This window comes from Chanodichthys erythropterus, chromosome 13 (genome assembly GCF_024489055.1).
Source record: "Chanodichthys erythropterus isolate Z2021 chromosome 13, ASM2448905v1, whole genome shotgun sequence".
Classification (NCBI taxonomy): Eukaryota; Metazoa; Chordata; class Actinopteri; order Cypriniformes; family Xenocyprididae; genus Chanodichthys; species Chanodichthys erythropterus.
Genome location: NC_090233.1, coordinates 42,202,456 through 42,216,527, shown reverse-complemented (window position 1 = coordinate 42,216,527; position 14,072 = coordinate 42,202,456). Strand labels below are relative to the sequence as shown.

The window sequence follows — 14,072 nt, the reverse complement described above, 5'->3', positions numbered from 1 at the left end:
TATGATAAAAAAAATATACACTACTGTTCAAAAGTTTGGGGTAGTGCAAGACTGAAAGACATAAATACACAGTAAATCAAAAGTGACGTTAAAAACGCTTATAACATTACAAAAGATTTCTATTCCAAATAAATGCCTTTTTTTTTTTTTTTTACTTTCAATTCATCACTGAGTTTCCACAAACTATTAGGCAACATTTTTTTCTCAAGCAGCAAATCATCATATTAGAATGATTTCTGAAGAATCGTGCGACACTGAATACTGGAGTAATGATGCTGAAAATCCAGCTTTGCCATCACTGGAATAAATTACATTTTAAAATGTATTCAAATAGAGTCATTTTAAATTGTAATAATTTTTCACAATAGTACTGTTTTAGTGTATTTTTTTATCAAATAAATGCAGCTTTGGTGAGAATAACAGACTTATTCCCCAAACTGAACGGTAGTGTACTGTATATAACATTCACTGGTTTTTAATTTGTGTATTATGTGTAAATCATGCAAACCAGTCTGTTTATACGGGTGCCTGAGCACTAAATCACACCCTGCTGTTTTATATATCAGTGCCTGTGTCTCACAGTCTGCTGTGGGGCTTCTTTTACGAGTCGTCCTCCCCTCCTCCCTGTCTGGATCTTTTAGAGGGACCAACCCACTTCTTAACACCCAGTGCTATTAACTCCCAGTTCAAACTCCTTGACTGCACCCATGGCAATTTGTGTTTGAGATCTATAGTGAGAGGCCTGTAGAGGTGATACTCGGTAAATGTTGTAATCATGACGTCATTATGAAGAGGGTAATAGGGGACCTTATACCCTCACTTCACAGTCACATGCACACTAATGTAAACCACTCATATGTACTCACAGACAAAATGGAGAAAAAGTCTGTGCAATGGTTTTATTGATCGCTAAACGCATTATCAAATTAGACCAAATATTCAATAAACAAACACATTTGCAGAATATTATCAATGACGAGCATTTCTGTTCTGTAGAAATCTGTTTCACTTTCTGCAGCTGTAGATTCTGTGTGGGATTCTTGTTCATGTGCTGTTATTCCATCACACAAATGCATAAAGACTGTTATTTAGTTCAACCCACGCACATACAATCTAATATTCCTACATGCAGCCTACATTTTGTCTTTTCTGCTGTCCATCATCTAGAGTCAGTACCCTATTAATTGTTCCCTAACAGCCTCTTTCTATTAATTTAATGAAGTTCTGCTGTTATTAATAAGCTTGATTACACAGATCTTTATAGAGAGGCACATCCAGGTGGGCTGGAGCGATGAATTTGGTCTTGAGGTGGTGGGTGGGCCAGTATGATAATGGCAGCATGGCATAAAATAGCAGCTGTGTGTTTTGAATGTATTTTTTTCTGTTGATTGATATGGGATGACAGTCAGCAGTGGTTTCTTGCAGCTGTCAGTGACACTGAGTGTGTGTGTGTGTGTGTGTGTGTGTTATAACCTTGTGTGTTTCTCTCTGACCTCTGACTCCTCTGTGTTGCAGATCTCCGTATACCTCTAATGTGGAAAGATACAGAGTATTTTAAGAATAAAGGAGGTAACATCTGTTTTTCCTTTTCACTTTGATATGAAGGATATAAGTAACACTGCATGTTGTTTAATAACCCATTGAATATCACACACACAAACAATGGGGAATACTGCTCTGGTACATTGTGCATTCAGTATATGCATTACCACGATAACAAAAAACACATTTATTTATGAAGCGTTCAGGCCCAGCAAAGCCCTCTGGGTAAACAGAATATTATTACTGGCACTGGAAACCTTTTCCAGACAACAGTGACTAATGTATTTTCGCCTAAGGTGCTTAGAGCAGCTGACAGAGGTGACATTATGTTGATGAATGTGACACAGGAACCCACATGCATGCGTTATTCTCTCATGGGAAAGCTTTTATATGTGCTTTATCCTGTTAATAGGAACATATATTTTAATAGCCATCAAAATGATTTGGGCAAGAACGTTTAGGACACAATTTTTCATGTTCTACAATTTGTACAAGGAGAAAAAAATGACACTGATACTAATGTTGCCCTGAGCAGGAAAAAGCAGGACAGCACACACACAGGTGCAGGAGTAAATGCTTCCTGAATGAAGAGAGCTGCTTTGGGAGATTTTACAGGCACTGGGCCAAACCTGCAGCTTCTAAGTAGAAATCATGTACAGTAAATGTCTTTGTTTTTTTTGTTTTTCAGAGCTGCATCGGTGTGCTGTGTTCTGTCTGCTGCAGTTGGGTGGTGAGATCTTTGACACAGACATGGTGATGGTGGACCGGACATTGACAGACATCTGCTTTGACAACACAATTGTCTTGTGAGTGTACATGTTTTGTCATTTTAACTGTTTAACTAGACATTTATTCCACAAATCTAGAGTTTAAACTTTGTGCAACCTTCTAACTTTATATTAGGTGTCTTTAACTACTATGTATTTACATAAAAACATAGTATGTACAATGTACCTACTATGTTGTATTGCAAACCACTTGTGCTGCTATTGATGTGGGATACAGGTAAGGTTAGGGACAGGTTTGGTGGTATGGGTAGGTTTAAGGGTGGGTTAAGGTGTAAGGGAAGACTCAACAGTGTACAATGCAAGTACAGAAATTAATTACAGCTATAATTACATGCAGGCATTGAGTAAAATGTAAAAATATGTATGTACACAGTGAGTGCACTGTATCAAATGTTTGACTTAAATGTTAGTATATAGTAATTAAAAACAAACCATTTAAGATATGAAGGAAGAAAAAAAAAAAAAAGAATCCTTTAGAAGCTCATTTGGAGCATCTCTTCCTGTTGGTTAATGTTTGCCCAGATACAGTAAAGGCACAGATTCAGACTGTAGTAAAGTAAAATCACATATTCAGACTTTAAAACTTTTTAAACTTTACTACATAATCTCATTCAGAAGTTTTATTTAGAAGTTTCTATTAGTCAAAAGTAAGGTAAGTGATAAGACTTTATGTTTTTGCTCACCAAGGCTGCAATTATTTGATCAAAAATACAGTAAAATTGTGAAATATTATTAGTAAAAATATTGTGAAATATTACATATTTAATTAAAAAACAAATGTTGTTTATTCTTAAGCTGAATTTTCAGCATCATTACTCCAGTCTTCAGTGTCACATGACCCTTCAGAAATCATTCTAATATGATCATTTGCATCCTTGCTAAATAAAAGTATTAATTTCTTTAAAAAAATCTTACTGAACAAACTTTATTGAACTGTAGTGTATACTACTGTATACAGTAAATGAACATTTGCTCTCTATTGATATCAGATGTGTGTAGTAATATGAAGTACATGTGCTTCATTAATGCTGTGTTTCCTGTGTGCAGTAATGAAGCCGGCCCAGGGTTTGAGCTGCGTGTGGAGCTGTATAGCTGCTGTTCAGAGGAGGACTACTCAGCAGGCAGCACACCGCGGAAGCTGGCCAGCAAGCTGAGCTCGTCTCTGGGCAGGTCAGCGGGAAAGAAAATGAGGGCGGGTTTGGAGCCTGGAGCCTGCAGTCCCACCAGCAATGGAGGAGGAGCGACAATCCTGCTGCCTGTGCCCTCTGTACCGTAAGTGTGTAGAAACACACACACAAACAATGCTGCTACCTGAACCAAAACGCAAAAAAAAAAAAAAAAGGATTGCTGTGGAATGTATGCCAGTGATAGGCTTAATGAAAAGACAATACTGTTCAATAGTTTGGAGTCGGGTAGATTTTTAAAATGTTTTTGAATGTCTCTTATACTATCCAAGGCTGCTTTTTCTGATCAAAAATACAGAAAAAACTATAATATTGTAGAATATTATTAAAAATGTGAAAATAACTGTTTAATATTTTAATATCTTTTAAAATGTAATTTGTTAATTAATTTGATTAATTCACCAGCCTATCATGTAAGTAATTCAATTACATTTGTATTTGACAACCCTAGTTTAAATATGTTTGCATATTCCCTTTTTTATGTTTACAGGGGGCCCAAATATCATCTTTTGGCTCACACAACCCTCAATCTCTCACATGTTCAGGACAGCTTCCGCACACATGACCTCACCATCACAGGAAATGGTAAGAAGCCTCTTTCTACCACTGCCTTTCTAAAACTCTGTTTTTAATTAGGAACATCTTTATTTGGGGTATATATATATATATATATATATATATATATATATATATATATATGTGTGTGTGTGTGTATACACAAAATTACAGTATTTTATCTGTATTTTTTACTTTTGATAATATAATTATATGTAGTATTTTTTGATATTAGTGATAAAATAAGATGTTTTATCTGAGAAAGAGTTTGTAACGTCTAAGTTCTGTCATCGAGTGCTTCTGGGATTTTATTTAAAGCACATTTGTTTTATGACATGATAGTTTTCTTCACATTGCAGGTAATCAATTACAGACAGGCCTGCAGAGCACATTTGTGTGTGTCTTGTCTACGTCTGTCAGATTTATTGTGTTAGGGTCGCGCTCATAAACTTCTCTAGGTGGCCAGTCGTGGTGTGTGAAGGGCCAATAAGAGGTGCTTATGGCCTACTTTATGTCTGGGGAGTTACTGCAGACAGTCTTACAGCCTGAGTGTGGGCTGCTCGCTCTCGCAGATGATAGTTTAGTTTGCTGTAAAAAATGTACTAAAACTATAGAGTGCAAAACATGACATCATTTGAATAGCTTGTTTACTGAGTTTTAAAATACAGTTTCTAACTTTGTAAGATCACACATTCCTTTATCATTCTCTCAGTAGGAGTGTCATTACCATCTCATTTTGTCTCTCTCTGTAGAGGAGTGTTCGTACTGGCTGCCTCTGTATGGCAGTGTATGTTGTCGTCTGGCCGCTCAACCTCACTGTATGACACAGCAGATGATGAGTGGCTGTTTAAGGGTAAAGGTGTGTAGGAAACACATTCACTCACTTCAATATCATATGTCTCCATTTCATTTTTCTTTGGCTAATGTTCTCCTTCCTTTCTCTCAAGCTTGGAGGTGAGCCACAAGGCTGGACAAATGTCTATGGTGTTTTAAAAGGAACAAATCTCTTCTGTTATCATCAAAAAGAGGACATGGAGGCCAGTGTGGAGCCCGTCTTAACTATTGGTATTAACAAAGTAAGCCACTTTCAGTCACTCTAGGAATTATAAGCATGCTCATTCATGCACGATATCAGGGTCATTGTTCTTCTTTTGGGAAATCATGAGATATTTTTCTATTGTGATTTTTATAAAAGAAATCTTTCAAATAGATTTCAAAGTCTGTTTTTGGAAAGATGTTTCTGTTCGAAGATTTTTCATTGTGTCAGTAGTTATGAAAAGACTTTTTGTTTGCCGTGCACTGGATCTGTATCTTTCAGTGCCCCTAGAGAGCTGCGTATCATGAGCACAAAGAGCTTGTTTTAACATCTGAGAGCTGCACTGTGAATCTGCACATTCCTCAGCTCTCAGGTGACTGCTGCGCGAGGCAGATGCTTTACTTGAGCTCTGCTGCCACTTACTGGTTTTAATTGAAATTACTACTAAATACTGCACAACATGAGCTTTTTCTACTGGTCGGGTATTACTAGATTGTATAATCTGACTTCAAACTAAAAATATATACATAGTTCATGATGTTTTAAAGGGGTGTATCACACACAGTTTATACCAATCTCATGTTAATCTTGAGTACCTATAGAGTAGTATAGCATCCTTCATATCGCCAAAACGTATTTAGTTTAATCATATTTATAAAAGATACATACAGTACAGTCCAAAAGTTTGGAACCACTAAGATTTTTAATGGTTTCAAAAGAAGTTTCGTCTGCTCACCAAGGCTACATTTATTTAATTAAAAATACAGTAAAAACAGTAATATTGTGAAATGTTATTACAATTTAAAATAACTGTTTTCTATTTGAATATATATCACAAAGTAATTTATTCCTGTGATGGCAAAGTTGAATTTTCAGCATCATTACTCCAGTCTTCAGTGTCACATGATCCTTCAGAAATCATTCTAATATGCTGATTTGCTGCTCAAGAAACATTTAATGTGTACAATTGTACAAAATATTTGTGTACAATATTTTTTTTCAGGATTATTTGATGAATAGAAAGTTCAAAAGAACAGTGTTTATCTGAAATCTAATCTTTTGTAACATTATAAATGTCTTTACTGCCACTTTTGATTGATTTAATGCATCCTTGCTGAATAAAAGTATTAATTTCTTTCATTTCTTTTCAAAAAAATAAAAATAAAAATTCTTACTGACCCCAAACTTTTGAACGGTAGTGTATAATGCTACAGAAGCTCTTTTGAACATCAAAGAATCCTGAAAAAAGTACCCAACTGTTTTCAACATTGAAAATAATCATAAATGTTTATTGAGCAGCAAATCAGCATATTAGAATGATTTCTGAAGGATCATGTGACACTGAAGACTGGAGTAACGATGCTGAAAATTCAGCTTTGCATCACAGGAATAAATTACTTTGTCAAATATATTTAAATAGTACAGTTATTTTAAATTGTAATAATATTTCACAATATTACTGTTTTTACTGTATTTTTAATTAAATAAATGTAGCCTTGGTGAGCAGACGAAACTTCTTTTAAAAACATTAAAAATCTTAGTGGTTCCAAACTTTTGGACTGTACTGTATGCTGTACCGAGTTTTTCCGAAAACAGCCGAGCGCCTGTAGGCGTGTTGTGTGAGCGGAGATAGTGACGAGCTGTCACAAGCACGCTAAGCTTTTGTGTAGAGATCGGCTGCAAGCTATCAATGGTCAGCTAAACAAATGTGTTTAAACACACACAAAACACCATCACATTATCCCTGGATAACTTTTGAATCACTATAATGAATATAGCGTATAGTGAATGATGAATAATGAATTTATAAATTCTCTACGTTCGTGTTGTTTACATTATATGCACTTAGGCGCCTATTGCCAACAAAACAGACATTTGAAGCAATTTTACTCACCACCTGCGGTTCTGACTCATAACCGGGATCATTATTGCTGTGACCGCTCCATCTTTCAGTTTCAAATTATCTGTGAATCCAGCGTAGAACTGGGCCTTGTTTATAAAACCATAAGCGCCGATCCAGAGGGCTTGAGCAGCCACTGAAAAAATATGAGATATTCTCCATTCATTTTAACCAATAAAAAGTGATTGCAACTATCAGTTTCTATGGTTATTTTAATAACAAATATCGAGAGTGCATCAATGTAATGCGTGAGCACAAAACTCTCCACTGAACCCTGGGTTCTTTGGGAAGCAAGGTTATATTTCCCTCACAACCAAAAACACACTTCTTTGTTGACATTGTTGATTTCGTGAAGTCCTGTGACCTGTGCAACACTGCCGACGACTTCCGTAAAGCCGAACGCGCATTGATGGGCGTGCTCTTGCCCTCTCGCTCTGGTCGACGTGTGCGTGCGTGCTCTACCGGGAGAAGTGCCCATACAAGGAATTCCGCGCCCGTTTACGTCACACAGACCCATACTCGAAAAAAAGACCCCGAAGTCTATGAGGATTTGGAAGAGTGTTTTTGGCAATATGAAATTCTCCGTCATATGTCCAACTCGTGCTTTGAAACTTTTGCCATGTTTAGCATGAGAATCAAACTATTTAACAGTGTAAATACGTCAGAATGCATGAAATAGCATTATACACCCCCTTAAAAATATTTTGAAAGTGAAAAACTACTATCTTACGCTATATCCTTTAGAGAAGGAGAAGCTTTAATGTAGTCAACAAGTCATTATTGCAAAATAAAATACATTATTTTGATTAAAAAAGACACTGTATTATTATATGTATTTGATATTATTACACTCTAAAAAAACCCAAGCTGGGTAAAATATGGACAAACCCAGCAGGTTGGGTTAAAGGGCACCTATTATGCCCTCTTTCAAATGATGTAATATAAGTCTCTGGTATGGTCATGTTTCAGCTTAAAATACCCCACAAATTTGCCCCTATTTGGGGGTGAGCAAAAACATGCCTTTTACTATATTAATATATTGCTGGCTTGGTTGCAAAATTGGTTGAAAAAAATGGCTGGGTAAAAACAACCCAATCCATGGTTTTGTCCATATTTAACCCAGCGGTTTTTAGAGTGTAGTATTAATGTTGTCAAGTACACATAAACAAATATGTGAGCAGTCAACCATTACCTTTTATTTTGCACTGAATTTCCTTTTTTTTTCACTCTCACAACTATCATATTGGCTTACCGTTATAAACTATATATATATAGTTTATAAAGAGTTGTTTTCATGTGTCTCTATTTCAGGAGACAAGAATAAGAGCTGCAGAGAAGGACCTTCACAGCAAGGCACAGAATATCTGTATCACTAACCAGTATGGAGGAGAGGAGGTGACGCACACACTAGCGGCAGACAGCAGAGAGGACACACAGCGCTGGATGGAGGCATTCTGGCAACAGTTCTATGATATGAGTGAGCACATGAACTGTCAACTTACTAAAATAAACCATATCTTGCAATAAGTGACTAATGTATTCTAAAACCATAAGCCAAAAGAAATGAACATTACTGTGCAAAAAATCCCTTCAAGGTGCAGTAAGCAAGTTCTAAAAGAAGTGCTGTTGAAAGTGGGTTGATCAAGCAGCACAGCACCCTTGTAGCCAATCAACGGAAGGGGGCGTGTACACTCATGATGGGGGAGGGAGAATGAGCAAGAGGGAGAATTGAAGAAAGACTGTAGAAAAAGAGATGGCTTAGAGACATTACAAAAGAGAAAATATTAGAGGAATATCACAGGAAAATAAAGGGTTATGATCAGGCAAGAGATTTGGGACGCACATTAATATTAGAAAAGCTTTCCAGCGCTGGAGAGATCTATGTGGGAAGGCCTGAAAATGGGGTTGTGTTGTTCCTGCTCCATACGTGAGTAACATTGGTTTTGCTATGTTTCACAGAATGAAGATTTGCGGTTATCGTGTCATTGTTTAACTGGAGCTGGTGTGCTGCTGGTGACTAACAAGCAACTCTTGCTTGTATATACTTGTGTACTGTATGCTCATTTTTTATTTTGTCATTTGTTCGTCATCTTTGCTTTAAGCATTATTTTGCTTTGCTTCAGCTGTGATAGAGACATCCACTCATTGTGCAATTTAGGGACGGAGCAATGAAGAGTGGGTCATTTTTTGGGGTTGATTTCAAATACCAACAGTGTTTGTCAGAAATTGCTTACTGCACCTTTAACTGTGGTAAAATCATGTTTATGTCAGCCTTTGAGTGGCTTTTTGCTGTTATGAAACGGTGACGACAGCAATGTGCTAAAAGACACTCAGAAATATATATTTAATATTAATAAATGATTTGCAATAATATTAACATATTTATGAATAATAATTTAATAATTATAATTGTAATAATTCTTCTGCCAATTAATATAGTTTATTAGCCTGATTGCAGGCTCAAAGCCTTTGCCAAAAAAGTTTGACTAAGTCACTTGCGCCCTCTACAGGTCAGTGGAGGCAGTGCTGTGACGACCTGATGAAGATCGAGCTGCCTTCACCACGCAAACCTGCCATAGTCACGCCGAAGCAGGGCTCCCTGTACCATGAGATGGGTAAGTGCGTTCAGACACACTGTAAACACACATTTCGAGAAGTTTTAAGCCCTACTTTGTCACAAAATAAAGACCAGAACTGCAGCACTCCAGAGCCATAACACTAGACAGAAATAATGCACAAGCAGGATTTCCTGTCATGAATAACACAGATATGAGTCTAACGATGATGTTTGGATTGAACTGCATGTCCTAGTCCTCTTTCAGATCTAAATCTTTCTCTTTATCAATTTATCTCCTTTTAACTGCTAAATGAGAAAGCTGCTGTTTCTGACAAACTGACAGTCTTTTCTCTCTCTCTCTCTCTCTCTCTTTCTTTGTCTTATTTTCTGTGTGGCTTTTATGTATCTCATTGCTGATGTTTTCCTGTCTGTTTTTTCCCTCCTTCCCTTTGTTCCTCACTATTGATTTTTCATACACTTTTGTATGAAATCATGTACATTCCTGGTTTCATGCCTTAAATTTATAATCCAAACATCCATTCCATACATTCCCCAACCACTATTATTTGGTTGTTATATAAACACTCATTCCCCATGCCCTCCCCACAACCCTGGTGCATTTTGCTGCCCTCCCCCTCCTCCTCAGTGGCCCCTGCATCCTGTGAGGGGCTTTTGCTGCAGGATAACGCTGTTTCTGCTGAGATCCGAGCTCTGCTCTCCTCCTATTACAATGACAGGTGAAGTAACTGTAATGAGAAGTTACCTGACCTCACCTACTACCCACAGAAGATGCTACTGTCCCATGTCATCCCAACCTTTTTTGTCACCCTGTGACCAACTACTTTTACTTTAATTATGGAATTTATAACCTTTTATAAATTCAATGTATAACACAGTTTATTATTATTATTATTAGATAACACCATAGTAGATTGATGTATTTAAATTGCTTTTAATTTCACTTGTTTTATTTTAATACATTTCTAATTTTACTTAATTTTTACTCTCATTATTTTAATTTTATTTTTTTTATTTCAACAATTTATTTTTATTCTAAAATTAAAAATATAATAAAAATATAAAATGTTTAAATGAGTACAAATTAAAAATTGCAAATTGCTGTTTTAACAAAATTATTTTATTTTATCTTATTTTATTTGAATGAATTGTATTTTTTACTTACATTATTTTATTTAAATCATTTATTTTATTCTAGAAAGTGAAAATCTAATGTTAAACTAAATTTATAAAGAATAAAAAATAGAAATATTTTATTTTTACCAGTTTATTTTAATGTTTTTATTTTATTGTATTTTCACTTTTTGTACATATTATATAACAAAATAATAATAAAAAAATAATTTATTTTATATTTTCATTGCTTTCATTTTTACTATTTATATTATTTTATATTATATTATATTATATTATATTATATTATATTATATTATATTATATTATATTATATTATATTATATTATATTATATTTATTATTAGAAATTCAGATTACATCAGATTCCAACATTCCAACCGATTCTAGCTTGTCAATCTTTTAGTGTGAGAAAAAGCTCAGTGGTCAAAAGTTACGAAAACCCGTCCCACTAACTGAGAGCAATAATATAAAGTATAGGATGTTGATGATGATCTCAAACGACTATAAATTAAGCATGTGACTGCTCTTCCAGGAGTCAGACAACTTACATTTCTGCATCTTTTTTTAGAAAAAGATTTTCATTGTGGCTCCTGTTTCTCTTCCGTCACAGTTATTGATACCTCTGACGACATTGGAACGGTCACTGACATCCTGGCACGTCGTATTGAAGAGTTTGAGCTGAGGACCCAGCTCGGATCTCCACCTCACTGGATGTCCTTGTTTGAAGATCCCCCGAGAACCCCCCTCAACGATCAGCACCTGCCGCCCCACTCGCCCAGCCCTCGCCTGCACAGCCGCCAGCCCCGCAGCCCACGCTGCCACCGCACACCCGGCCTTCTCTCCTCCAACGCCAGCCTGACCTCAGACAGCGACAGTCCCGCCAGCGTCAGCCCCTGCTTTCGCCAGGCATGGTCCCCCGACACCTCTTCCTCCTCCGGTCACTTCCGCCCACGTACCCTCTCCCTGGACGCCAAGCTCTCCACTCTGCGCGGTCGGGGCTACGGTGGCTTCCGGTGCACCTGCCAGCCGCCCACGGCCGGCTCTGTCTGTCCTCGCCCCGCTCAGACTGCTCTGTCCTGCTCCAGTTCCACCTCCAGCAGCAGCTCCAGTGAGGGCAGCAACAGTCAGGAGTCAGACCTGGGCTTCTCTAGACCGTCCAGTGCTCGCCGCAGCCTGAGGAACCTGAGAGCCAAGCTAGACCCCAGGAACTGGCTGCAGAGTCAGGTGTAGCTGTCACACTTCCTCTGCTTACTGTCAGAGCCTTCCTGTGTCCCCCTGGAAAAAAACTGGAATACCTGAGGTCATGTTTGCTCAACAGATGTCATCGCATCCTTTTTACGTAATAACACAGAGAGCATCATGCAACTTTTTCTTCTGCCTTTTAAAGGAGCTTCACAATGGGAACTGAATATTATTAGATATATAATACACATATATATATATATATATATATATATATATATATATATATATATATATATATAGCATTACACATTGTCTCTTCATGAAATGCCCATTATTTTGGATCTTTGGAGAGTGTGCTGTTTTTATGTGAGAGAAATTCCTGGTACAGTGGTTTTTGGACTGAACTGAAGCAGTTGTCCTGGTGTTGTAGGATCTGAAAATGTAACTTTTTGACCAGTCATTGTTTCGTATTAGATATATGATGCTTCATGAAGCATCGGAGCATAATGAATCAGTGTATCGAATCATGATTCAGATCGCGTGTCAAACTGCCAACGGCTGAAATCACGTGACTTTGGCACTCTGAACAGCAGATTCGATACACTGATTCATTTGTGCTCCGAATCTTCCTGAAGCAGTGTTTTGAATTCGGCCATCACTAAATAAGTCGTTGTTTTGTTTTTTTGGCGCTCCAAAAATATTCTCGTCGCTTTATAATATTAATATTGAACCATTGTGCTCACATGAACTGATTTAAATATTTTTTTAGTACAGTAATGGATCTTGAGAGACGAAGTGTTATTGCCCCCCTATGGAGGCCTCACGGAGCTATCGGATTTCAACTAAAATATCTTAATTTGTGTTCCGAAGATTAATGAAGGTCTTACGGGTGTGGAACGGCATGAGGGTAAGTAATAAATTACAGAATTTAAGGCTGGTCATACATTACCATTCAAACGTTTGGTGTCTTGAGATATTTTCTCATTCTTATTTGTATTTGAAAAAAATCTGCTCACCAAGGCCATATTTATTTTGATCAAAAATATGTATCAAAAAATTACATTTATCCCTGTGATGCAAAGCTGAATTTTCATCATTACTCCAATCTTTTTTTTTTTTTCTCAAGAGAAATCTTACTGACCCCAATCTTTTGAATGATAGTGTATTTCAGGATCAATGAGTTTCATGGAAACACAGTATTAATAAACCTACCATGTGTGCAAGTTAGTTTAAAAGGTTAGTTTACCTGAAAATGACAATTCTGTCATCGTTTACTCATTTACTCTCATGTCATTCCAAACGTGTATCAAGTCCAAAGTATACTTCACTTTTTACGCGTACACAAGTGTCAGCATCAGGTCAGCATACAGTGCGCGTGACGCAAATTTCGTCATCGGAGGAGTATGCGCGTACTGTATGCGCACCGCCAGATTTTTGTAACCGCGTGTACTCTGTACGCTCAGGTCGCACATTTAATTTTTTTTTTTGTTTTGCAGTATTAACATGGATTGGAACTCGTGTCGAGAGATTGCTCAAAACTGCGCACGTGTTGAACACCTGTGTATGCGTACTTGAACAAGTCAAAAGAAGTAATTTATACTTTGCAAGGCTGTGCATTCGACTGTGCACGTTCGCTCATATAACGTTACGCGTAAAAAAAAAATATACTGTGGGCTTCACTTTGTTTCCTCTGTGGAACATATTTTGAGAAATGCTCATTGTTTTCTTCCATACAGTGGAAGTCAGTAGTAATCAAAACTGTTTGGTCACCAACGTTCTTCAAAATATGTTCTTTTGTGTTCTACATAAGAAAGTCATACAGGTAAATGATATAAATACATGCGATAATTGTCATTTTTGGGTGAAATATCCTGATGAATTTTCACTGCATCTTAAACACCAACCTGCAAGTTACTTTCTTTCAAGGTGCACTCAGTCATTTTTGTTGATGTCAGACATATACTGACATCTTGTGGTGTGGAGGCAGCATCACAAATCAATATTTTTCATTTGGAGAGATGCTAACAGTCAGCTATGTGTTATAATTTTTTTGGCAAAACATCTAATAACAGGAGGGTTACTGAGCTAAAGCGAGCACAGTAATATTGCTGGTCATGTGATCTTAACATGACCACTCCCATAATGTGACCTGCTCCATATAAAATAAATCC

General features: G+C 36.8%; 1 protein-coding gene across 5 annotated transcripts in view; it reads left to right on the top strand.

The window, feature by feature from the left end:
• rtkna (rhotekin a) overlaps nt 1–12,130 on the top strand; it is a 74,877-nt gene extending 62,747 nt beyond the window's left edge. For 3 of the 5 annotated variants that reach the window (XM_067406116.1, XM_067406117.1, XM_067406118.1), the window contains exons 4-12: nt 1,516–1,569; nt 2,231–2,348; nt 3,378–3,602; nt 4,005–4,099; nt 4,822–4,928; nt 5,017–5,145; nt 8,317–8,482; nt 9,516–9,620; nt 11,327–12,129. In XM_067406116.1, coding sequence (XP_067262217.1) covers nt 1,516–1,569; nt 2,231–2,348; nt 3,378–3,602; nt 4,005–4,099; nt 4,822–4,928; nt 5,017–5,145; nt 8,317–8,482; nt 9,516–9,620; nt 11,327–11,946 — 1,619 coding nt within the window. In that variant the 3' untranslated portion in view covers nt 11,947–12,129. Of the gene's footprint in view, nt 1–1,515; nt 1,570–2,230; nt 2,349–3,377; nt 3,603–4,004; nt 4,100–4,821; nt 4,929–5,016; nt 5,146–8,316; nt 8,483–9,515; nt 9,621–10,208; nt 10,300–11,326 lie in introns of all 5 variants that reach the window. The other 2 variants (XM_067406119.1, XM_067406115.1) reach the window with 2 other exon arrangements.
• Nucleotides 12,131–14,072: the final 1,942 nt, after the last annotated feature.